General features: G+C 42.1%; 2 protein-coding genes across 3 annotated transcripts; one reads left to right on the plus strand and one right to left on the minus strand.

Moving 5' to 3' along the window:
• The first annotated feature begins 1,096 nt into the window (after positions 1-1,096).
• LOC126919090 (proto-oncogene tyrosine-protein kinase ROS) lies at positions 1,097-27,510 on the plus strand. Of its 2 annotated transcripts, none has more exons than XM_050727764.1 (20): positions 1,097-2,162; positions 9,552-9,611; positions 14,746-14,805; positions 14,938-15,028; positions 16,677-16,909; positions 16,999-17,238; positions 17,886-18,033; positions 18,116-18,612; positions 18,814-19,103; positions 19,178-19,534; positions 19,757-20,060; positions 20,150-20,473; positions 20,581-21,182; positions 21,341-21,979; positions 22,058-23,463; positions 23,551-23,973; positions 24,095-24,318; positions 24,406-24,876; positions 24,960-25,323; positions 26,110-27,510. In XM_050727764.1, the coding sequence occupies exons 1-20, from the start codon at positions 2,010-2,012 to the stop codon at positions 26,982-26,984; spliced, it is 7,761 nt and encodes a 2,586-aa protein (XP_050583721.1). In that variant the 5' UTR covers positions 1,097-2,009; the 3' UTR covers positions 26,985-27,510. The 2 variants fall into 2 exon arrangements, with proteins under 2 accessions (XP_050583721.1, XP_050583722.1); XM_050727765.1 differs by having other exon boundaries at positions 24,098-24,318.
• LOC126919153 (cAMP-dependent protein kinase catalytic subunit 1-like) lies at positions 15,035-16,222 on the minus strand. The gene has a single exon (XM_050727876.1). It carries the CDS (start codon positions 16,220-16,222, stop codon positions 15,179-15,181), a length of 1,044 nt encoding a protein of 347 aa, XP_050583833.1. The 3' UTR covers positions 15,035-15,178.
• Positions 27,511-27,673: the final 163 nt, after the last annotated feature.

Below are 27,673 nucleotides of genomic sequence, written 5' to 3' on the forward strand. Positions count from 1 at the left end.
TTTAATCTGTCGAAATGACTCATCGTTTTGACTTGGCTACGATGAACAAAGACTGAGAAACAACATTGGACAAAACAAGCGCCTGTTTATCCATTAAAGAAAATTACATTGTTGCATAACGATAATTACAAGGAAAATTTGTATTTTCTTTTGTATGAAAATGTGGAACGAGTTTCGAGTTAACATTGTCATCCCCTTCGGGTATATCGTCCATAAAAGACGTTCCTTTCTGAGGGTGTCAAAACAAAGCGTTTGTGTACAGAAATATTTAGAAAGGACGCATTCCTCGTGAAAACGTCAATATAGTTAGTATTTGCTCTAAGCTGGGCTTCGAATTTGCTTTGTACCATCCGACCATAATACGCGGCTCAACCTAATACGACAGAAGAGGATGGTTGATTTAACGAAGTGATCTTCGGTTAATGTGTAGTTTGAATTCAATCCGATGTTTGCACGTTTAGCCCTCTATTCTCTCTTTGACCGATAAATGAAACTATTCTCTTTTATACTTTCTATGCGTTAAGGAATAATCCTTTAAAAGATGTTGCCGCATACGTGTGACATTTAACCGTACCTTAGTCCCGACATGATTCTAAAAGATACAGTAAACATTATTGCGAATAAATGTGTTGTGCCTAAGTACACGAAATTCGTTCGTAATTAATCAAAAACAAAATAAAGAATAAGCGTTTTCCTTAATTTTGCCAAAATCCAAATTGAACAAAAATTTCTTTCCTTTTAATTAAAGAGTTAAGTAGCTAGGACTAAAGCAACTTAGAGAGAGTGTTTCGTTTGCTGTTAAAACCGTACTAAACAAACTTTTTATTTGCTTTCGAAAAATTAGAATCATTCTATTACGTACGCTATTGCTAGAAAGATAAAAAGGAAAGTCATACCACTTTTTCATCGTCGTGCTCACTTTTCCCTCTGTTGAATGGCAACGTGGACAGCCGGCAAAAAGCGGCACGTGCGAATATATGAATGAAAGTTTACGAGGATAGTAAGAACAGGTCAATCTGTCAATTGACCATTGGTCTGTCGGACCTGCTCGAACGAAGGTTCGGATCGTTTCTCCCTTCTGTTCGTCTTCGGACACTCGACAGGCATACCATAGTAGCCTCACGTGTACACGCTTCGTTCTGCTCGGTTCGGAGTATACCTACCACCACCGTACGGAATTGGTCAAGCAGAGTGCAACAGATAAGGGTTGCCATGGTGGGGGATAGTTGACTCTCTAGTGGCCATTCGGAGTCAGTTGCTCTTATGCTTGCCAGACATTAACAACAACTACGTCACGGCTCTTACAGTGAGGGCCTCGTGACTCAAAACGTCACAGGTGATTCGAAACAGCGTGGAATCCTACTTTATCACCGGAAAGCCTCTTGTTTTGAATTCGTACACGAGAAGTGCCTGGACGATAATCCAAATTTTTGCCACCGGAAAAAGAAAACGATGGAAATCGTTCGGATTTTTAGTCGTTGACATTTGCATCGGTGGATATTTTCAGTGACGATTGTTAAACCGAACACGCAAATGTATATTGGTAGCTTTAAACACAGTGAATATAGGATCGACATAGTAAAGGGTGTATTGGAACTACGATTTATGTGCAATATTAGGGGCCTTGGAAGTTTTTTGTCAATTATCGATACAAACAATAATAAGAAGGATAGTGAAGGGTAATTTATTCGAGTTGAAGATTTGCAAGATCAGAGTGTTGGTGTGTGACATTTCATGGAAGAAATCGATTTGTACATCGTCCGACTATTAGTGTGAAAAGTTGAGATTTCGCTCGAAGAACAGTAACCGTTGAAAGAACGTTGGGATTCCTCAAGTTCGGGGATCGATGTGGAAGAATGCGGAGGAAGGAGGCTTGATTCGAGTTTCGAAGATTTTTCTAAGGTCGTGGAGGATCCGGGGAACAATGACGATCGACGGTTAAGGAAATTGCTGCGAAAATTCCGTGGAGGGTGATCGAGGGTTCGTTTCACCGGGGGGTTGTTGATATTATGTTAGCAACGGGATTATGCGCGTTTCTGAAGGTGTTGGCGATGGCGGGAAGCGTCTCGGCGCTTCTGCCGGAAGACTTCGAAGATCCAGCTGCTCCAGCCAACCTGCAAGAAGAATGTGCCTCGAAATGCCCGGATCTCGATTTAAATCAGGTCAGAATTATCTGGTTCAAGCAAAATTCCATTTACGAATATCAATGCGTAGAATTTTCCAGTTACGCGTAAAAGTTGAAATCTCAAGGTCTGAAGATTTCATACGCATAAATCGTAGTGGAATCTTATCGAGAGTATTTCTCAACTCGTCGGCGAATTTGAAAGATATAAAAAGAGCGGGAATTCACATACTTTTGGTACTTTTAAATCTTAACAAATTTATTGGCCATTTATTTCGAACGCGTGATTCGTTGCATCGCAAACCTGGTAACCTTTCAGCCCGTTTAGAAAGGATGTCTCGTTGGATGGTTGAAAGTAAGAAGTACAAATGTATATATATATATGGCTTGAAAATGTATTCTAATTTTGTGGTAAGGTTGTTTACGTGGCTTTTACATAATACTTTGACGTACTATTTACCTTGCGTGCAACGAGGATAATATAGCAGCAAGCCCGATAAAACGAAACTTGTTGCGAGTAAATCAAAAAGATGGCATTATCTCTTCTCCCTCTTCTTTATCACATTCGCGGCATTACTCGTAATATTATGGCAAATTCTTATTATGAAAGTGGCAGTAGATAAGAGCGACGAAGATCGTCGCGTGGCCGGTCGATGAGACGTAGCCATTGGAATTTTAAAAAGCTCTCCGACATGTAATCCAGTCTCTAAATCGTCCGTAAAATACAAATACCGCTTTTTCCATTCTAGACTTTCATAGTTCGCGTGCACTGTACGCGTGCATGACCGTTTAAGCAATAAACAATCACAATCGCTGGGAAATTCTTCATGCCGCGTGATTCCATGCCGAAGAGGTCAATACAGTCGCAAAGTTCGTATCCGCGAAATGAAACGAGAAATCTATTCGCGATCGCTGCGTCAGTCCATTCGATAGCCTTTTCCGTAAGGGGTACCGATTATTTTCACTCGTTCTTTCGATTTGTGACTCGCCTATCGTTCATTTGTCATCACCTCGCCATTCCTTCATACATATATGTGTACTTCTTTTTATATCGTCGAAGTTTCCTTGATTCATATATATATGTATATAGCAATCGTCGCTCGAAAAATGATAGATATTACAATTTTTACGAAATAGCTAAAGCTGTAAAATTATAAAAAAAAGACGATAAGGAAACTGGTCGATTCGTTGGAATCGCGAGAAGAGCTCTCGGAGCGAGGCAAGCGTAGCACAAAAATGGCTCCGCACGAAGGACGTATCAATTTAAGTCCACTCTCCATCCCGACTGTACCATTCATTAATTAACTTAACTACACGACGGCGCATCATCGCAGTCCATAAGCACGATCTCGAGGATGAAAGCCCAGTTGTAACAGATACAGGAGCTTCTAATCGTATTTTCTATATTTCCTATTCTTTTCCTCCACTACTAAGCATAACACCTTTGTTAAAACATCGATCGATGTATTCGTTAACTTACGAGACACGCGTATAAATTCTTTACGATTGCTCGAGTTTGACGATCCTTTGAACTCGTCCGAAAGGATCACTCGGAAACGTGCTTTTTCTATCCGCTTTTTCTTCTCTGTAGCTCGTACAAAGAGCGACATTGAGGCGATTGAAAGGATGCATGAGGAGAGATAAACGGAACAAAAGGCGGTCTGGAGAAATGATTAAACCGATCCTTTCGTGGAGAGTTTAATTGATAATTGCTGGCAATTTCGTTCACGCCAATTGCCAAAGACACTGATTACCAACTTCTTACGACGAGTTTGTTCACACGGGCCACGGGAACCGTCCGCTTCGAGACTTCGAACGTTTGCCTCGGCTTAATAGAATTCTCAGACTTTCATCCTGCCGTGAAAAGAGATCGGTTCGGTCGAGGCTGTGAATGCGGCCGCGCTTGCGTTTGTCGATATCTCTCGTCAGACGTAGAAAGGTTTCTCGAAACGTTGCATTTCAATTATCCGGCGCCAGATAAAAGAAATCACGGCTGGGAAATCAACTTCTCGATCCCTTATCTTCCCTTCGTTCTGCTCTTGATTTTCCTTCTTTTTTCTTCTCTTTTTCTCTTTTTCCACGTCTTCACGAAGTCGAAGTTCGGAGGGCAACGTTCGAAGGGTAACGATAAGGTAGGGATAAGAGTCGTCGATCGAACGTGGAAGTTTTAGGTGAAAAAAATACGAAAAGCTTAATAAAAATTCATGTAGATCGACATCTGTGTTTATGATGCATCGCGTACGAATGGCGCCCGTGATATTTACTAAACACGAGTAGCAGTGAGGCTGCCTTATCGTATCTCGAGATGATGCCTAGAATGACCTTACTGGTTGCATAACAGCGACGGTTAGCTTTCTAAACTGCGACACGTAGTGATTTCATCGTGGCCCACCAGCGCTCTGGTCCAAATACGTTTATACTTCATGGTTTTAGTATATCTTCTTTGGTATATCATCTTTCCTAGTATAGGTACAATAATACATAAGTATACAACAACCTCCTCGTGTAAGTATCTCGATAATAAAACGGCACAACGAGCCAGGTAAATTGGCGCAATTGCTACTTCACACGCCTAACTGTTTGCTCGATAGAAGCTGGAATTTCACAATTTCGTCTGGACGCTACTTTTTCAATTTTTCCTCCTTAATTGAAAAATAATTACTTAAACGGTGCTTGTAATGGATCTCCGCCTACGTGTTAACCTACATGCGATCTCATACAGCACGGAACGCGATTTAACGACGACGTAATTTCACGGATTCGTACAAGGATCGTACAAGGATTCGAATCGAGCGCGCAATCTGACGAATTCCGATCTGTCGTCGGTACGAAACTACGTAGAATCCGCAGGATCGTTCGACGTGCAATATTATATGTGTAACCGTACACAATGAACTTCCTGCCAGCCACATCCTCTCACCTACAACGCGTGCCTCGTAACTCGCTAGGGGTTCACCTCCAAGTCCACCGATAATCGTGTGAAATTCCAAATCGTTCTACCGATCGAGCACTGGCTCGTGCTTTATGCGAATCCGACGCGTTCGACAATCTTTCACTGTGTTTTCTATGTTTACCGTGTTTACCAGTGACTTTTGTAAATTCCGCTATTTTTACGCCGTTGCTACTGTAACAAGCATAAACATAACAAGACATAGCAAGAACATAGTGTTATGAAGTCGAAGTTCGATGATCAATGTTATGCGACGATTTTTCTTCGTGAAAAAACAACCTTTATCTATCGAGGAAGTATGCGTTACGGTCGAGGCTGCGTCAGTCGAGGATTTATCGGAAATTATTTATCGCAATTTATTTAGGCAAAAGTTTATTGCGGTAAAAAATTTTACGGATAAACGTTTGGACGATGGATGATCCGATTAATGAACTTAAGGAAAACCTGATAATTCAGAACGTCAGTGTCGTCGTTGATTCGAAACGCCAGACTTCATGTACGAAATATATTTGCGAAGCGTGTACATGGAATCTTTCGATATTCTCAGTTAAAAGTTTTAACTTAAATTATTAAAGCGAAGTTATATTAAGAAATCTATGGCCAAGATCGAGGGATGATTTACGACTATCTCAGAGTTGAATGCGACGTTCAGCACGTACGCATACGGGCGAGTGGCCCACATCTATCGCGAGCATTCGGGGGAATATGGTTTTCGAACGACCAGGGACACCCTCGTGTCAGGGATTTTCTTCGACGATCGATAAGGGCAGTCCAAATCGTTGAAAATTTCGAATCGAAGGACTTTAACTCGTAGAATATGGTTACTTTTCCTGAACAACGAACATTTCTCGAAGAACGGTCCTGTTAAACTCTTCGGCTTCGAGCCGCAAACAAATCCTGGGAAACGGAGTTTCGGCGTCTTTATATGACGTCATATCAATTAAAAGGCATGCACGTTCCACACACACGTATACGTCGAGAGTGCACACTAGCTCGAAGATCATAACGGGTGGCAGCTGATGGCGAATGTTTTTAATTTGTCTCATGATCTCGAAGGTAATTAACGAAATTAAATGGCGACCGTGCGTCCGAGCGCCTAGACATGCGTCTGACGAGTCACCACAACGTTCAAATTTGAAACAAATCGGACCATTTTTCTACGACTCTTTCGTAGTTTAACATGCAACTGGTACGGTGGTCGTTTTATCACGTAGACACAAATGTTCAGAAATACTGAATTATTAAGATATTCGCAAGTACACTGGATAACAGGACACTGGACAATGCGTTTTTTTTAAATTGATACAAAAATAAGTATTCCCAAAGTTTCATAGGCCTTATCTTATCAGTTACGAGTTAGAAAATCTTCGATCTACTTTTCGTGCCAATCTTACGAATAAACTGTGTACTTTTCTGCGCATTTATATTTTTCCGAGCGCAAGAAAATGAAACTTAAGCAACCATTTAATATTACAACGAGATATTCGAATATTTCATGTATTTTTAATTATTACGCAACCTTGCGCCTTTAAATTAAAATTCCCTGTAATTGCATGAGAATTCGCGATCCGCCGATAAGACATAGGAATCTGAAGAAATATCAATCGCTACGCTCGATAATATGAGGTGGAAACGGTTTTCCATGGTAAATAACCGCGGTGAAAAACGTTTCCTGCTTTCGATGGCTAACGAGCACAAAGTGAACCACGCGAGGTGATGCGTATCTTTTTAATTCGTCGAGTAACGCGAGAATAATTGACGTGGTTCGTGGACGAAGTGCAACGTTTGCGCGGTCAAACGTTGGAAACGCCGATTGCGTCGCTTCTCAAACGGACGCCGAAAGGGATGTAGAAAGGAGAGAGAGAGAGAAAGAGAAAGGCACACCGTTAAGGTGTTTGCCAAAGACAAACCTCAGACTTCAAAGGTAGATGTTCCATCCGAGTGGACACCGTCCGGTGTACATTCAACACCGTGCGACCGTAGCTTGTTCCTGACCGCACGAAAAAAAACCTGATACCCTTTGCCTTCGACTCGAAACACCCTGGGACGCTTTGAGCGTGTCAAAGCCCCGTGAGTTGTACTATTTCTAGATGACTCAGTTAGATCGCGATGCATTTTTCATCAGTTTGCCATAGATCCCACCTGATTATCGTTGAAAGTTCGTTGCAGCGTCTCTTCTTCAAATTAAGAGATCAATGAAGTTAGTCAAGTGGAATTAAATGCTTCTTTTTATCATTCGATAGCTGACGAAGAGTAGAAGGATCGTTCTTTGCAGCGATTGCAAGTAATAATTTTTCGATAGCGTTATCAGAGAAATTTGTCTCGTGATAACTTTCAAGGAGAGTCTATGGAATCCTAGAACACGTTGTTTCTACGATACTTTGGAAAATACGCGAGATATTGTTCCATGAAGCAACGTCTAGCTTAGTCTGTCTACGTGAATCGTCTTTGGTTCGCCTCTCTTACGGAAAGGAAAAATAAGTCACGAACATCGAGCGTGGTAACGTTTACGTAATGCACGTAAGAGACGTCGATTAATACAAGGTGGACGCGCAAGTACGTAGTTCGCGTGAAGACGATCACGTTCGACGAGGACCTTGAAAGGAAGATTCGATAAAAATCGTCTTGTTGCGGGAGTCTCGCGTGCATCGAACTGAAAACAAGACACGCGGTAGCCGGTCATTAGACCCAGTCATCAACGTCGAAGACCGTTGGAGGCGGGATGCAACAGTTGGCGAACGCTTTCAGGCGTGACGAAGATGTTGGACTTGGCTTAACGGAAGGACGTGCGGAAGGACGAGCAGGTATACATTAGACGATTACCTCAGATCAGATAAAATTGCTCCTTACCGGCTGATTTCCGTCCAGAGAATGACAAGACTTGTTGTACCTTTTAGTGGCAACAGGAAGTTGGGATAAAGGCATCGCGATAAAAAGAAGCGATCGTTTAAAATCTACTGACGCGATAATTGCGAACGATTGTTCGTATAATCGAAGAAGAAAATTACCTGTGAAAACTTAAGAAAAGTTGCGGAGGAAAAATCGAAAGCACGGATTTCAATTACGCAAAGGAATAATTAGCGCGAATATTCTAGCGAGGAGGAATGGTTACATGTCTTAAGGGTATTTACTCTCGTACGGTGTTGTAGTCTAGGCGGGTTGATTAATCGGGTGCAAAGTTAAACGAGCATCGTGCCGAGGCAAGGAACGAACAACGAGATTCCTCGACAATGGAAAGAAGAGAGAGAAAGAAAAAAATTCATCGTAAAATTGATACATCCATGCCGAGAGGCGATAGTCGCGAAAACACTGCACCATCGCATCAGTCTGGCATTTCTTATCGAACGACTCGTCACTCTTCGCGCTTTTTGTTGCTCCGATGGGAAAACGGAGAACAACCGTTCACGGCTAATATTTCTTTACGTAAATCGGTGAGCGCCGATTCAAAAACCTTCTTCGTACATACATTTTCAGTCTACTATTGCCAAGATATTTACGAGAAAAACGTAATTGTATATGAGGTGTACGTATATGTAAGTTTCCACGGTTGCTGCAATAAGGACGTTCAATGGCAAATTTTTCATTTGGTTTATTCGCAAAGAACGGTATCGTTTGGGGTGTTGTTTTCATTGGAAATTTCACGCATACGCCGATGTATAGCGAAAAAATTGCGATTCGAACGGCGGTAACGGCAGAGCCGCGTAGCGTGCAGGGGCCGTAGAAAATAAATTGAATCGCTTGCCAGCTTTAAAAGATAGTAAATTGTTTCATCCGGTTCAATTGACACCCCCGCTGTACCTAGTCCGTCGCGAATGAATCGCCGAACGATCGTGCCAAGTCTCAGGTCTCTGGTACCGTTTCGGATAAGCGTGCCTGTTACACCTTTTGCACCTGTACGTTACGCGTTTCCGGTACACAGGTGCGCGTCCGGTTTTTAATGGAAACGAAAGCAAATCGTAAAAAAAGAAAGCGAGGAAAGAAGGGTGTAACGTGCTCGTCGAATCTACTAGATCGAGGGTGGCGAACAATTCCAGCGCCGATAACAAGGGTGTGAAGCCAAGCGTGCCACTATGGGAATTTTTGAGAATCAACTAGTTTCTATGCGTACCTGGTTGCCTGAACGATCGTATTTATTCAAATATATCGTGTATCACCTGTTTGTTCATGAATTTAGATCATCGCAATCTGTCGACAACTGCGGAATATTTTGCATATTACGTTAAGAGTCATTATGAGAATATTGTCCTCCTTAATTAGGGTGTCCCGTGTGACTTAAAATATTTGGCCATTTGTAACAGCTGTAACAGCTCGTATAATACGATATCACGTAGAAAATAGAAAACACGCAGAATTAAAAACAGATTTTAACGTACGTATCTTGAGAAATGAAAAGAAAGAAAACGACGAGTAAAATATTTTAATTAAGGTTACCAACTTAAAACACCAGCAGTCGATTGAACTTTCCTCTGTTCGTTTCAGAATCGAACGGACGACTCGAGCTCGGAGGTGGGATGTGGCATACGGTGCAAGATCGACCAGGTAAGCGAACGAAAATATTTCCATGCTGCGTCGAACAGATTTATAAATCAGTCCAGTATTCAGTCTCGTAGTTCGATCGGAGAACAGTCCTAATTCGAACGATTCGTGAGAAGAAATTCGTATTTCCGTGACTCTTCTGCCAACTCTAGTTCTGCAACCTTAAGTCTGGACGAGGATAATTCTCGCGTCGGTTGCGCCACAAATTTAAAGTTCGTCGGGGAGCATCGTCGAACGTTTATTAACATAGGCGAACATCGGAGACGAAAATAAAGGGACGCCGGTCCCCTGGCACAATGAAAGTACTTCCGCTGCCGTCCCCGGGGTGCCTGTTCACTGGCCGACTAGTAAAGAGACGGTAAACGGCAAATAAAAACAAAGTCAGGTCCTTCGTCTCCCTTTCTCGTTCTCCTCTCTTCTGTAGGCTGTTGCTCCGCTATTCGGACGTTACCAGCGTAGCCAAAAGCAATGAATGGATGAACGTGTACACGTATTACACGTACGAATGAAAGAATGGCCGGGCTCGTACGGCTTCGTGACTTTAAATTGGATCGCGTACAAGTGCGGCCTATGGCGGATGTCGCCAAATTGCCGTGTGACTCCGGATTCGCTCTCTCTGCTTGCTCGTCTCTTTCCGCTCCTCTGGCCCTCTCTGTCTCCCGTTTCACCCAGTTGCGGAAGCGCCAGCGGAGAAAGCCGCGAAAAACCGCCACTACGATCATATTCGTTAGCGTTGGATCGTACTTTGCGTACGAGGTTCAGAGGATTAAGCGAGAGTCTAAGAAAGTTCTTCGAAAAAAGGAACGAATTAACCAGACTTGGAATTCAAAGAGGATCGTTAGCACGTTCCAAAGAGTACAAAGGGAAAGCGAGGGACAAGGGACGAGACGGAGAAAGGATCCCCACGGTGGCCGGAAGGATATCCAGCAACGCGTGTCTCCAGGGTAGGAAACGAGAACCGCAATTAATGCGACGAAAAGGACAAAAGGCTCAGCGATACACTTAATTATCGCGTGCCACCGAAAAAAGGATAAAGAGGAACGCTGTCATTAAGTTACGACCGCTTCTTCCAGTGCGCGCTCCTCTCACGAACACGATTTGTATTTACGTTCCGTCTATGGTAGACGGTGATCAACCGCGTGCATTTTTTAAACAACTTTGTGACACGAGGTTGCGTGCCGGTTGAAAAGCCTCGAATACCACGGGTCGGTACGTGAATTGCGCTCGAAACGATTTCCTTCCTCGCCTCGTTTCACGGTTCGTACGTTCCAGTAACGCGCACGAATAACGGTTAGCTTGCGGCTGACACGATTCAAAAGGAAGATGCTCTACTTTTTGCTAAACGCAACCCTAATTGCCTTTCTCGGTTAATCCAGCTATTTTACCCGTCGCTCGTCGCTAAACTCTGTCTCGTTTTGCTGACGTCTGATCGCAATTGTTCTCTTTTGTTTTTAGTAATATCACAGAAAGGAATGGACGTGACGGATTACGTATCGGCACACGATATGAACTTTTACGATGTAATTTTGATCGAACAAAATCGTGTAAGCCTGGCTCGGCTTTGGTGCTTCTTCCGGTAATTTCACGGTTCGATGGCGGTGAACCGATACCTCTGGAATTTCTTTTGTACCAAACGTTCTACCGTGTACATATGTATATATTACGAGGATATGTGCATAATGCGAAGAATATATATGCCATGCATTGGTCAAGACAATCAAGGGAGCGTAATTACGAATAGCCTTATCGCGTCTACCAATGAAACAGAAGTAAGTCTGTTACTCGTGTGACGGTATAGTAAAAGTTGCCATTGAGATAATTAAAAAACGTATTAACGTAGAGACACGAGTAACGGATATAAAGGTCAAGGTAAGACGGTAAACTATCCTCCAACTATGTCAAACAGCGTATAAAATATTCCGTGCATGGCCATAGGTCTCGAGTGCATAAACAGAAGCAAAGTATACACGTAAAAGCTTGTCAAGCTTCCCGTTTAAAACGAATCTGGCACTCTGACTTTACCCACTCGAGTGTGTTTGTAAAGTAGCAGACCACCAGCATCGAGGTCTCCGTGACAAATTGCATCTACTTGACATTAGCTACCAGAAGTTATTGTATTTCATGCTTCTCACAAACTTCCTACGTCTTTCCTCGTATTTACTAATAAAGAGTTGAAACCGTCTAAGGTTCCTCGTGTCTGTTTTTGAGATCTGGAAAATGAACGAATCTACCGTCTAATTTGTACGATCAGATATCATCCATTGGAGGCTTCGCATTTTTCACGCCTTGTTGTTGTCGTGCGAGCACAGAGCACAATCAGTGAACGATGGCTCAAACGAAACGAGGAGAGAACGGATAGATCCTCGTTCGTGGTAGGATGAAGATCTACGATCTACGGGGAGCCGAGTAGAGCGAGGGCCAGGCTGGGGCGTAATGTGTGTTGAGGTTTTAATGAGGAAGTGAGAAATTAGCGGGCGCAGCGTCGAGCCGCTGTGCTTCGGCTGTTTTCCACTGTCTGATAGTTTTGTCAACCCCTATTTACGGCACAGCCACGAAACCGAGAAAATTACGATCGTTTAACGCGGCGAGTCGAATTTAAGCGTGGCCGGTCGAATAGAATCGGAGGACGAGTGGAATAGAATCGGGGAACGAGTCGAAAGAAAGTTGGTGTTTCGTGCGAACTAATTGAAAAAGGGGGATCGTAGCCGATATGGGCTGGAAGTGATAGAACGTCACGAGAAATATGATTAATTAAGACGTTAAAAATTATCGTCGTCTAAGGTCGTTAGAGTGGTCGCTTTGACTATCGTGCATTGCCAAGATAAACGCTCGTTCGACGCATCTTGCGCGCGCCTTCTATTTCTTCTTTTTCTACATCTTATTTTCCTTTCTCTTTGGTTCAAACTGATAAAAACGACAGTCGTATTTTTAACTCGAAAGTTTCTCCAAATAATTCCCTCGAAACGAACGATACGTTCCGTATCTGATACATCGATTCACTCTGAGTGCGGACGATGGACGTTTTATCGCGCGATCTCGCTGCGATCGCACCACTCTCTTTGTTTTCCTGTTAAGAACAACAAAGACGGACGTGTGATCGCAGCGGGATCACGCGACAAAGTATCGCTCGTCTGCATTCAGGGTTATTCGCGATGATCGTTGTAAGAAATCGCACGAGTGTCGCGCTTACTTGCAACGCGTCAAAGTCATGAAACCGCCACCAAATGTTTATTAATAACTTATCTATCTAGCGTCGGAGGTCCCTTTCCTTCTAGAATTTTTAAACTATTTGACCTTTGTGATATCCTCCAATATGTATTTATTCTATACGTATTCGTATAGAATAATTTATTCAGCAGGCACGTGAACGAGATTTTATTTTCTAAGTTTTTACTGTTACTGGTTTTTTAAGACTTTCGTAGATCAAGCTAACAGAAGTTAAAGTACGCGAGATCAAAGTAATATCTGATGCTATTTTTTAATTAAAATTTCCCAAGATGCACGAGTGATAAATAAAAAAAAAAAAGAGTACAGTGCTCTTTCTACTAAAAGACAAGTGCGTAATACAAGACGAATTTGCGTCGAATCTTGAAGCTTATGATAACGCAGGTGCACCGCTAATCTCGTCGAATTAAGTCTTTCCATGGCGAGCTTATTATTCTAAAATGTCGAGAGGGGTATCATTTATGTGCGGCGCCTCTCGAACGCGGCCGAGTGTCGATCAGCCTGACAATTGGTAAATGGCTCTCTTGTATCTCGGGATACGATGTTGAAATAACGATTTTACTAGGCGCAGCTGTCCACGAACGTTGCAACTACCGTAACAACCATCGTTCTAACCGGCCTCTCGTTTTTCATCGAGGACGAGATTAAACGTCAATTATCGCCTGTTATCTGGCGAAATTAGAAATTGGAACAGGAAACGCGGCTGGAATACACAGAACCAACATACCGGAGGACGATACTCGAAGGAAGGAAAAACGAGTTACAGACGACGACGAGATCTTCCAGTCTAGACGTAACTATTACAAACTTGTTCTTCCTCGAGTCCTTGAGGTCATCGAGCACGCTGTATCTCGTATATTTACGTTTCGTCAAAGCACGAATTATTTCAAGATGTGCTCGAAGAAATATTTCAAGATATTTCTCGTTCTCGGCTCGTTCGTTCGACCGACGATCGACGATTCTCGACGTTTTTTCGGACAACCAAAAATAACTCTCTTTCGGGCAATCAAAGATTTCCGATATCTCTTTGGACGCTAAAAAAATTTTTAACGTTTTTTCGGATGACCATCGATCCCATCGGAATCCAACGACGAGACGACTTGATTTATTATTGAGTAAGATCGTAACAGGGCGGGTTAATAACCAAGTCAAAGCAATAACGCAATTTTCTGAATGATAACATTGCTGATCTTATGACATGTTTATCGGTAAGAGGAAAAAAGGCTAGACCGGAGGATCGTATCAGGCGCCTCAGCCAACAAGTTCCGTACAATTGCGAACGATCACGATCTCCATGGTAAACAAACACATGCGCGCCTGTTCGTAGTTCTCGTACGTTCTCTTCCTTGTCCACTTCTTCTTACTTCGACTGGCTTGTCGCCGACAAATACCCACATCCTCTCGCGCAGAAAGTTAATGCGTTAAACTTCGGTTCGCAAATCCATGCTCGGCACGAACCGACCGGGCCTCTCTTATGAACGTGGGCGTTACTTGAGGCACGTGCCTCGTACTTACGTTCATCTTTCGAATACAGCTCCAGTTACTTCAATGCCAAAATGACGCAGCGTGCCACGTTTCTTTACCGCCACTGATCGTCTCGATTCGATCGTTCCGCCGTTCGAAGAATCGAATCGAGGTACCGATTAAGGACAAACGAGCGCGTGTTGTCTACTTCGATTTGCATAAACACGCTGCACACGCTCCACTACCGATAACAAGACGAAACTGCTGTATATACGAATACTTAATAAGTCGGTATCTTAACCATAAACTTGTAAACTTGTACCGTAAGCCTGTAAACTGGTTCAACTGTAATATATTTTGTACAATTAGAAACGGGATAGTATACAATCAGACACGTAACAAACATCGTCTAACGTAGTATCACGCGTATATTTTCCGTTTGTTTCAGTGCACAAAAGGCTGCGGAGCGTGGCAACGAGCACTCGACACGAGCTGTCAAGCCGTCTGCGTCAGTACATATTAAGACATTATTACTTCTAATTTTAACGTTAAATGTCGTTCTTCTTTTTCCTTTTTCTTTTTGTCATTACACGCAGCGTAACATTTTACCAAATCTAACGTCATCTGTATCGTTTTGTAGAATGGAACGCAAGAATTGCTACCACCCAAAGAATTGTACTGTGTCCTGGGTTGTCACGACGCGCTGAACCGTTACTTTCAACAATTAAAAGGTAATATACACTTCGCTGACGACGGAGATGACGCGACGAACGCTGTTTCAAGTTGTTTCGCGTAACGAGCCTCCGCTGTAGCGTACAGTTCTCTGTATCTCCAAAGATACGCTTCGCTGTTAAATCAACGGTATTCCGTAATCGGTTCGATTAGAAGTTGGCGAATTCCTTGGCGTAACGATCTATCGTGGCTATTTTCAGCGACTCTTCCGCGTATAATTCGAAATTGCTGGTGTCTTCCGGCGCAGAGCATTCCGGTATGAAACTAGGCTGTATCTTCTGATGATATATCTGATTCCAATCGGTCGACTGAAACCACCTATGTCCTTTTATATCCATAGATCCACCTTTCAGATTTCCGTATCTCCTAGTCAGATCCACTTGCAATATGTTTTTCAATATATCCCTCAGCTCTCCGCCAAAATGATGAGCGAACTTGTACTTACCAGAGACGATCTTCTCGTATATTTTCATCGGGTCTCGCGAATAAAACGGCGGATATCCAGCGTTCATTTCGTAGATCAAAACGCCGAAGCTCCACCAATCCACGGACTTACCGTATCCTTTCGATAAGATTACTTCTGGTGCGAGATATTCAGGCGTACCGCACAGAGTCCACGTTCTACCGTTGATCATTTTACAGAAGCCAAAGTCTGTCACTCGGATGTAGCCGGTGTTTTGAATTAAAATGTTCTCCGGCTTCAAGTCTCTGTAAACGAGGCTGCAGTGATGAAGATACTCCAGCGCGAGAGCAACTTGCGCGGCGTAGAATCGCGCCAGAGATTCGTCGAACTTGCCCATTCGTCTTAGATGCGTGAACATTTCGCCACCGTTGATGAACGGTAACACCATGTATACGTAGGAATTGTCTTTGAAACAGTACTCCATATAGACGACAAAGGGGAACCTCACGCACTGTAGTATCCTTTTCTCGTTGTACGTATGCTCGACTTGCTTCATCTTCACGATTTTTGCTTTCTCTAAGATCTTCATGGCGTAGTACGTGGACGTTGGTTTATATTTCACGAGTATAACACGGCCGAAGGCGCCGGTTCCCACAGTCCGAAATTGATCGAAATCTTCTAGTTTGATATTGTCGGTTTTGTTAATCTTCCATCTTTCCATGAACGCTGTCCTCAGTTCGTCCAGTATCTTTTTGTACTCTGTGAAAGTTCGTTGCCGTTCCAGATTCATCGCGTAACCTACGGTGCGCTCCGGAATTAAAATATTCGCAGATCTCCGTATACGAAAACGTTCTGACAGATAAATAATGGCGGTTATGGCAGTTCGGCTATATGATTGACGTTCGCGAGCGGAGGAGACCCTTCGCAACGTTGCCTTCGCGATCGACTTTTGTCGATTTTTCACGCGATTCTCGTAACTAGACCGCGGGTATTTATTGCGCAGATTATATTTCTACGAATACAATTACGAAGATGGAAATCGGCTACGACATCGTTTTAGCTATTACGTATTACACAGAGTACCGTGTTTCTAATGTTTTCTATATTTTTACGTACCACGTGCAACCTGTACATCGTTTATTTTCAAATTTCCCACAAACGTATCAAGATCGGTGGTCTACTCATAACCAAATAAATCTTCTACTCCGTAACGCGTATTGATACCCATCGATGTTGGTTATCAGCGGAAATAGGTATTCCATCGGCACCGGCTTTGGTAGCGGACTCGCTAACCGCAACTTCCCTACGACTCGAATGGAAAGGAATAGACATCGAAAGACGCGGCGGAGGCATATCGTACTTAGTGCAATGGAGGTACGAGGAACTGGCTGAGACCTGGCAATATTGTAGAAATCAATCGTGGGGAGAGGATGATCAGATTTTAGTTGAAAATTTGCAACCTTACACGAAATATAGGGTAAGGTTTTTAAATTTAATTATATTTATTTAAATGTCGTTATTTCCTTTCATAAATGTTATATTATCACTTGGCTATTTTAATTGCAGTTTCGCGTAGCGTTACTGTTAAAATCGTCTCAACACAATCCGGAGCCTATCGTTTCCGCTCCGAGCGTCGTGATACGAACGTTGGCTGCCGGTTTACCAACCTCAGCACCGGTAATTGTAAGAGCGGTAGCGGTAGACAGCTGCCGCGCCTCTGTGTCTTGGGAACCGGGCCCTTTCCCGAATGGGCCACTTTTGTCTTATGTCCTGCGTCTGCAAGGGGCTGATCACTCCCAGCTTAAGGTATACGCCACGCCAGAACTTCAATAACGTTCGATATAATTAGTTTCTTCGATACAGTTATCTTCATTTTCGCGAAACGTATCGCTCTACGCGAGTACGTTTCCAAACCCTCGACTGTTCTGTCTAAGCTATCGTCGCTATTTACCAGCATTCGTCGACACGTTCGTCGATGTAAAGCCGATTGCGCTTTTCTTATTCTCTCTAACTTTAGTAGTGAACACCACTGTGCGAATAAATAGCAACTGGTTCTGCAAGACTGCCTTCCTTTTCCCACGAATAGTATACGTATATTTATACGTACATCGACAGGTAAAAATTGCGAAACAAACAAATATGCTCGGGACAAACGCATGGCTTCTTTGATCGTTAAGATCGTTGGAAAAACGCTGGCACTATTAACGCTAATTAAATAAACGAGCTTTCAAAAATTTACGTCCGTGAGTTCAAACGATGCATGCTTAACCTATCGGTTCGTTCATCTTTGATCCCGTTAACATCAGCTTCTTAGCTTGTAAGAACCAGATCTCACGAAATACGTTTCTGGCATGGCGTTTCTTTCCTATTCGCATAACGACTATCCAGCGAGGGTTCGAAAGGGATAGATACTCTAACAGTGCAGTTACATACGTTTTACGATTAACCTACAGGACATACCAGCCTCCGAAAACACGGACCACTACATGTTCCAAAATCTCGAGCCGAATAAGAATTATTCCATTAGCGTGACCATGAGGAACGGGGTTGGAGAGGGACCACCTGCGGTAACTTGCGTCATGACCACTCCAGAACCGGCTGGTACGTATCAGTAGGATGGAAATTAAAATTTCAGCAAGTTTTTGAAACAATGCAAACATTAACGAGATTCGTAATGTTGCAGTGAAAGACACGCAACAACCTATTTTAATTCTCGGAGGTCAGCACGTGGTTATGAAACAAGATGCGGACATGTTGGACGATCCTAGCGTGGTTTACGAAAATACGAGCACGATTCGAGGAGTGGCGATTCACGTGGCTTCCGCTCGCCTCTTCATTTCCGATTCATTAGGATACGTATACAGAACGTCCATCACGAAACGAACGAAACCAACGGTGATACTCAGTCCGAGTCAGGCGAACTTTAAACCTCTGAGTTTATCGGTCGATTGGCTGAACCTTCATTTGTACATTCTGGGCGAGGTGAAGCACGCGACAACGGTTTGGCAAATTGCTAGATGCAATCTGGACGGAAGAGGTTTGACAGTGGCCGTGGCTGGCTTCTTGACGCGACCCACGCACATCGAGGTAGACCCGTACAATGGTTACTTATTCTGGGTCACCAGGGGCGGTTTGTACCGATTGGATCTGGCTGACATAAGCAACGGAGTGAAGCACGAGGTACGTTTCGAGTGTAAGACGCCTGAAAGGCTGGCTAAGATATCGCTGGTCTACATCAAACTGTAAAATATAATAGCAGAAAATATATCACCGAATAATCGTGCATCGCGTTTCAACAGTTTTCAACTCGAACATCTTACACCAAAATCTTACGTCAAAAACTTAAATTCATCCTCGATAACCTTGCACGGATTTTTACAGGTTCAGCCATATTTAATTCTAGAAGATGCTAATTTAGGAGCGTTCACCGTCGATCACACCAACTTCCGTCTTCTCGTTCCCCATCACATCCAAAATACCGTAATATCTGTCTCCCTGGATGGTCGTGAAGTTATAAATCTTCGCGCCAACACGCAGCAACCAAAATTCAAGAACGTGGTCTCGTTAGCCATGGCGAACGGCTTGTTTTATTGGACGAACGGGGAAGAGGTATTGATAGAAGGATACCACTCGGGACAAAATAGATATTTTCACAATGCTTACCCCGATAGGTGAGAATGTCGTTTCCCATTCGACCAGGCTGGAGATCTATGCGCAGATGCTTCGATAAAAACGTTCTTTTCAGGTCGAACGGTTCATTTGTCAGTGTCAATGTACTTATGGACGCGAGCCAACCAGTTCCTGTCCCCGTGAATCCTCCTACGGGCGTGCAAGCTGTCCTTGGTGTGGAGAGGGCGAAAGTTTCTTGGCAGGCGCCTCATTTATTGGGCGGCCAGGGTAAAGGAGCCTGGCAAAATTGGTCTTACGAATTGGAGATCAAAGACGAGTCTACCGGAGAGACTATCCATCAGAAGGATATCGCTGGATCCTCTCATACCGTGCACAATCTTCGAGAGAAATCAGAGTACTCGATTAAGGCGGCGGCTTACACGAGCGCTGGCAGAGGACCCTGGTCAACCGAGTTCAGGGGTCGAACCTTGAGGTAAATCACGATTAGTAGATGTACTTACAGAAAATCGAAAGGTGCAAAAATCCACCTACGTATTTGTGAAAAATCAAAAAGTATAAAAATACAGAATATGTAAAATAAGAAATTCGACGGTCTTCATAAATATTCGTAGTCTAATTACGAGTCTAATTATCGATCGTTTCAGAAGGAATGTCTCTGAGAATTAATTTGTACGACGTTTGATTAACCTTCTAGGGACGGATCACACGCATCCATTTTGTGGTCCGCAAACGAGGGCCTCCTAAGAAGCGACGTAACCGGAGAAAATATCGATACTTTGATCTATAAAGCGGGCTTGAAGGAGACAGAGGTTGATTATCACATCGTTGATGTCAGCTGGTACAAGGATATTCTATACATCGTAGGAAACAATTCTGCGTTGTATCGATACAATATTACGAGCCATCAAAAGACGAAGATGAATATTCACTCTGTCGGGAGCGTTGCTGTAGATTGGATATCGAAAAAATTGTACTGGGCTAATCCAAAGCAACAAATTGTAAATAAATGTCTCTTATACGTTCGATCGATTCTATTTACTTCAAAATTTATTTCACGCTATATTTTTCCCCTGTATTTTCTCTACAGATAACAAGAGCAAATTTGAATGGATCTCATCAAGAGCCCATGTCGATCCTGGCCATCGTTAAAGAATTAATGATCGATTCTTTGGAAGCGTACCTGTATTGGTCAACAGGCCACGCCGTTGAAGTGGCTCGTTTAAACGGACAAGATAGAAGATACTATCATTCGGATGAAATATTTAACGGGAAACAAGTGATGGGGTTAACGCTGGACACAGAGAACAGATACGTTTATTGGATCGTCCGAAGCTACGAAAGTGGATCTATCGTTTATCGAGCGCCAACGTCCGAAAGAATTTCGATGAGTCATAAAATCGTGCCTGAGAAGGTTTCTATCGTCGTTTAATTTTGCCATTTTGCAAAAAGAGACAACATATCGTTGTCGTTGATAATAGTAATAGAATTATTAATTCCGTTTCTCGATATGTTTTTAAGGTCTCAGCACTGCAGTATCCGAACATGCAAGGCCCTTTATGCTACTTCTCGGAGCATCTTCTGTGGCTTCAAGACGACCGGAACGCGGTGATAGGCGACCTGTCTGGCCAAAACACGGCCATAATAAACGGTATCAGCTTGTCAGGCCTTCACATGGTGGCCGTCATGGATCCAGCGCTTCATCAATATCCAAAGAATCTTACATCAGAAACCGTAGCTGTATTACCAAACGCCGTAAACTATAGCAGTATTAGAGTAGAAGGCACCTGGAGGAACTTTAACATATCCTGGGACCCGGTGGAGAATATCAATTACGGAACTGTCTTCTACGAAGTGAAATTCGCGGATTATATCAATACCAATTCGAATCCGGAGATAACGACGGAAACCTCGATGCCTTATAACAATTCCGAACAGATTTTACCTTATTCGGTCCTCGAGGTGACTGTGAAAGCCTTCACGTATTGGGAAACGGCACATCATACAAGGAAGATACTGAGGTCGCCACAAAGCGTCCCCAGTCAGCCAACGAATCCTAGAGCGTTTATAGAGTTTCGCAAAGAACCACTGAGCGAAAATGTCGACATATTTGCGATATTCAGGTAAATATCATAAGAAAGAAATTCGCTGCTATCTTTTACTAGACCTTACCGAGCGCAGACCGAATCCTTGTTGTCATCGGCGTCGAATATTTTATTTTATAAGGATAAAAGCTTTTTTTGAGACGATTAAGTCTATTTGAAAAATAATATCGTTACAGGTGGGATCAACCCGAGTTCACGAATGGTCTGATCACCGGATACACGGTTCAGTGTTGGTTTAAGGAGAACAACGTCGAGATGCAAATCTGCGATCAGTCGCTTATTCCATCCACGTTGTTAGAGCACACCGTTCAAGACCTGTTGCCAAACACGACTTATTACTTCCAAGTTCGAGCTCATACGGAAATTGGCGCTGGACCATACACCGACGTGATCAGCGTTTCGACGATTTACGAAAATCCGATACCGCAATTGCTGGTCGCCACGATGGACGCGGTTCGAATATCCGATTTGGATCAGGAAATGAACTATACCGTTACTCGGCACATCGCGGTTGAAGTGACGTATCTGGCCGCGGAAAGCAAAATTTACTGGATCAACGAAATGCAGGAGTTGGTAACATCGGACTTGGATGGGACAAACGCTACTAAAATATTGACGTTGAACAACAGCGCATTCAGTATAACTGTCGATTGGGTGGCGAGACATCTTTACTGGTCCGAATCCAGCTATCGAGAAAACGGTGGATGTATCATGAAGTTAGACTTGACCATGTGGCAAGCTGGAATTCTTAAATACGAAAACATCGTTACGACGAGCAGACGTATCGTGAATCTTGATATATTACCATCTACCGGGTACCTACTATTTTTACGGAATCCTTCCTCGTACATATGTTTCAAATTTATTCTATAATCTGATTTAATTTCTTGCAGATCGTTGTATTGGATAGAACAAACTAAGAAAGATGGCGGAATAATAATGCGATCGAATTTAAGCGGCAGTGATATTCAACCGTTCTTCGATCATATAGACGATTGTTCCTGCCCTTACAGACCATCCGTGATTCCTGTGATGACGATCGATAGCACCGATTATCAAAAACCAGTCATGTACTGGATTTCTTTGGAAGGTCACCTAAACAGCGCCGATATCGACGGATGTAAGTGCAATCTGATAGTAAGCGCAGGTTTCAACAAAGGATTACCAGCAAGATCGTTGACCGTCGACAAGATGAACATTTATTGGTCCAACATTCCGGAAGATCAAATTTATTTTGTAAATAAAAAATATCCCGATGACCAGGAGATCAAGCACTTTTATTTGCCATCCGTACGAAGCATCAAAGCCCTTGGGAAATCTCTGCAGACCTATCCGATCACCAACTGTCTGATTCCTCGTCAAGACTCCTACAACGTGGAAGAAGCGAGAAAAACAGCAAGTAGCATTACTGTGAGACTTCCCGAGCCGGTTCCTCAATTTGGCTGCGAAGGATACAGCTTACCTACGACGCTATACACGATATACGTGTCTCAGTGTCTAGAAAATGATCCAAACATGTGCGAAGACAACGACAGAACAAAGTTGCAGACTTACGAGAAGGAATACGAAATAAAGGATTTGAAGCCTTTCACGAAATACAGACTGAAACTTGCTTTGAGTAACTATTACGCTGATTCAGAGTCGATGAGTTTAGAGTTTGATTCTGGTGTCGTGTTACGAACCGAAGCTGGCGCTCCTACAGCTCCGGAGAACGTAACCGTAGAAGCTCTGACACCAACTTTGGCTATCGTCTACTGGATGCCACCAAAGATATTAAATGCCGCAGCTGTACGATACGAGGTACATTGGAGATTGGTTCGATTAATAAACGGAGCACGACAAAAGGGAGAACAATTTATAAAGGGCACCGAACGCACAACCGATGGAAGATTCTTCACCATGCTGGAACCATGGCTACCTGATCAGGAGTATCTAGTGTTCGTTCGCGCTTACCCCGCCCACGTTAACGATGTATACAGTGAAAGTTCCGGTCAAGTAGTCAAGATGTATCCAGAACCTAATAATTTGACGTTAACCGGGGTTAGCGTGAATAGCTTGAACGTATCCTGGGTACCAACAGTCGATTTGATGGTCAAATACACGTTGGAATATAAAGATGTTGCTGTAGAAAATTGGCAAGAAGCGAATGACTTTACGATGGAAAACGATAAAGTGACGTATTTCATCAGGAAATTGCAACCACGAACATTGTACAAATTTCATCTGCTGCTGAGATATCCAAATTATAAGAAAGATTTCGTGTGGCCAACAGATGGGAGGTTCACGTTTCAAACGTTAGGTAACGAATTCCTTCTGTTCTTTATAGAATTATTAAAATTGTTTTTTAGAATTATCCACGTATTGTTTTATGTTATTTGGGGAACAGGTGATGTACCGAGTGCTCCAGGTATGCCAACGGTAACCAAACTCCGTAACTCTGTGTACCAATTGAATTGGGAACCAGCGCAAGCTCATGGCTCGCAGATCACGTTGTACCGTGTCGAAGGGATGAAGATCAATAAAATTAACGAGCAAATAGACTCCACCGGGAACGCGAGCTGGAAGTTGTATTACAATGGGACGGACAATTATTGGATAATCACGGGAGACATGGACGACAAGTATCGGTTTCGTATTCAAGCTAGAAACGCGTACGGTTTCGGTAGTTGGAGCAGATCCAGCCCGATCATTGATTTAACTGAAGCCACCGGTGGAATATTAGCAGCTCAACAACACCTTGGTTTAGTGTTGGGACTTAGCGTCCCTGTTATCATTATTATGCTCCTTTGCTTCTGTTGTTTCCTTTGCCGTAAGTGTATGACGATTATAAATAAAGTGTATTTTTTTTAATGGTTAAAGTAATCCCTGTTTGAATAAGTACACTTCGAGTGCAGTTAACAGGAGTATAAAGGATAAGTTTTGTAATTCAGCAGTGTACCGGCAGCGCAAAGATGATAAAAAGGCGGTTTTACCTCCGCTAGTGAGCGACGTCGAGTTGGCGACGCTTCGGGAGATACCACGTGGAAATTTCGTTCAATCGAACGCGTTGTACGCGTCTACCTTGCAGAACGATCCGGACGATTCTACGCTTCCTAAAATCAGAAGGGAACAGATTACCTTAGCGAAGTTTTTGGGTAGCGGAGCCTTTGGCGAAGTAAGCGACATATAAATAACAAATATTCAAAAACTATCATTGTAATTACCAGACTATGTCGTTATAGCGTGTATACAAATTTTTCAGGTATTTCAAGGGAATGCGAAGGATTTGGAAAGACCAGGAATTACACCAGTTGCGATCAAAACGTTGCGAAAGGGTGCCTCGGCCCAGGAAAAGACAGAGTTCCTTCAAGAAGCTAGACTCATGAGTCATTTTCGACATAAACACGTGTTAAGACTTTTGGGAGTCTGTTTAGATACGGACCCACCGTTATTGGTGTTGGAACTGATGGAAGCTGGAGATTTACTGAGTTATTTAAGGGCGAGTCGATCTTTGCAACCATCGGATCCGCACGCGTTACGTCTGCAAGATTTGCTCGCTATGTGCGAGGATGTAGCAAGGGGATGTCGTTATTTGGAGGAGCTCCATTTTGTACATAGAGATCTCGCGTGTAGAAATTGTTTGGTATCTGCCAGAGATCGAGAGAACCGTGTCGTTAAGATCGGTGACTTTGGACTGGCCAGAGATATATATAAGAACGATTATTATCGAAAAGTAAATATCTTCCTAATTCTAATATAATAACAATTTGCGATCTTGATATAAAAGAGAAACAAATATTCAACCTTTCGTTACAGGAAGGAGAAGGATTACTTCCTGTTCGATGGATGGCACCTGAATCGTTAGTGGACGGTGTATTCACTTCACAGAGTGATGTCTGGGCATTTGGTGTATTAATGTGGGAAATCACATCCTTGGGACAACAACCGTATCCTGCCAGAACAAATATCGAAGTATTACACCATGTACGCGCAGGTGGAAGGTTGCCCAAATCTCTAAATTGTCCACCTGCTTTACATCAGCTCATGTTACGTTGTTGGAGCGTTGCTGATGCTAGGCCGAGCTTTAAAGTTTGCCTTGAAAATATAGTTAGTCTTCGAAGTACCATAGAAGATGCACAATTGAACCCGGTTCATGCTGGTCATTATTTAGCTAGGAGAGGTATGTTTCAATCATACGGATATTAACATTTGCATTATGTAAATCTCTGGCATGGAACATAAATATACATTTTTTTTCAAATATATCAATTGTCGATTATTAATTGTCAGCAAACACATATTAGCTTATTAGGATGATTCTTATAGTTCAATACTAATATTTTTTATCTCATTCTCCAATATTTCAATTCACAAAATGAATTTATTACATAGAACGATATATTTCTAGAATATACGCGTATATAGCTTGGGGAATGACATAAAAAAATTTGCATACAAATTTTCGATCATTTATGACTAAAACCCTCTCTGTTGCTTATTTATACAATCATATATTTACATAATTTTCATAGCCATCTCGTAAAATTCAATTTCTAATCTTGTAAGCTAATAGCTGCTTCAACAACTAATAGGATTAACATTAATTTATTTTCACATGTTACAAAAGAAGCGTATTTGTATCGAAAAGTGATTACACTCGATAATTTCGATTCAAATCATCAGGATGCGATGCCATAAAAGTGTTAAATATATAAATTTAACAATTTGCTTGAATACATATTTATCATTGCATGGCTCATGCTTGCAGGCGTCTCTAACATGGCTTACTTTGCTGACGAGAACCAAAATCATAATAATTCAGGTAGGTTCTCTTTGTAAAGATCATCTATATACGTTGCTTTTTCGACCAGTCCTCCTTTACTTCTTATACAAATTCAAACTCATAATACGACTATTGAATAAGGCTGAATGTAATATAATGTTGATTTTGTGTTGATTTTCTCAGGGAATTCTTGGAAATCCAGCAGCTCAGAAGGCAGTCGAGATATGCAACCGTTCCTTCAGAATTCCCATAATGCGACACTTACATCACAATCGAATGAAATACCGAAATATTTAGAATTGTTAGCGGATAACGAAGATATCATCCTAAGGGAAAATTCAACAAACGGATACGAAGTGCCTCGGTCGATTCATATCTCCGATCAAAATTTAGCCAATATGAATAAAGCTAGTACAAACGTAGATGTAAAGAGCAATTTGCATTCTGATGCGCCACAAGAACATAAAGATGCTTCGAATGATGCGAAAGAACAATCAGAAAGAAAGTGTGATAAGAGATCGTCGATATCTAGTTTGAATTTACCAGAACGTAAAAGAGCATCGATCACGAGCATGACTGAAAAATGTAACACTTTAGATAGTTCGAAATTAACTAACCCTACTATTAAAGCAATTTTAAAAAGAGATTCCTTCACGTCATTGACTGATCAGCGGAAAAATAAGAGGAACGTAACCGAACGACGAGGATCGGAATTAAGTTTAGAAGGTAGAAGTTCTAGTTCTTTAAGCTCGAATATTAGTTTAGCGCCACCTACCCGACCTAGTTCATCGTTAATTAGTTCACAAAATGTTCTTCCATTAAAGAACGGCGTTATCGGAGGAACCGGCGAGTCAAACGATAATAACGTTACGAAGAACGCATTGCCAAAAATTCAAAGGACTCATTCCAATTTGCAAAATGGTAAAGCTAACATACCTTTGGTGATAAACAGTGCATTATTGAACTTATTGAGGCAGACTCCAGTTGTCGAGGATAGTAACAATATAGTCACATATACGAACATCAATACGGATGCTGTTAGAGTAAATGGGTCGTGAAGTTTTTATTAAAGATGTGATAGATTAAGTCATTCGATGGGTCGTGTTTCTAAAACAGAATCATAATTTCAATAATAACTCCGTACCGAAACTGGAAATGCGTGTAAAGTTCCATAGCTTTAAACTGCCATATTAATGTATGTACATATTTAAGTTTTAGTATCTGAAATTTATTTTACATGAACTGTGGCAGTAAGATTTTATTTGATAATGATATTAATTTTAGTTGACGATCAGACTTGTTGCTTAGCATCTAAGAATCGAGAATAGCTATAGAGAATTATGTGGTGATTAATCTGCGATAGTTTTATATTTGTCATTGCAATTAATGTATTTATTTAATGACACGGAAGTATGAGTAAATTTTCACCATTCATTGTACAAATTTCATATTAGCGGTAATATAAAGTATAGTATGGAAACTTATATTCATATTACGTTTAAGGATTTGTTAAGTTTTACATATACATGTAGTGGTTCTTTTTAAAACAGTACAAGAATAAATTTTTGCACATATTAAACTTTATGTGACTGAACTGAGAATTTTTGAAACTTGTATTTTCAAATTTCATTATTAATGCCTTAAGAATCAATAAAATTCAAAGAGATTTGTAAATACTTTAACAATATAAATTTCCTACTTTTTAAATTTCACTTGTTCTTTCCATAAAAGTATTAAAACGATATTG

The sequence above is a fragment of the Bombus affinis genome, chromosome 8, assembly GCF_024516045.1.
Source record: "Bombus affinis isolate iyBomAffi1 chromosome 8, iyBomAffi1.2, whole genome shotgun sequence".
NCBI lineage: Eukaryota > Metazoa > Arthropoda > Insecta > Hymenoptera > Apidae > Bombus > Bombus affinis.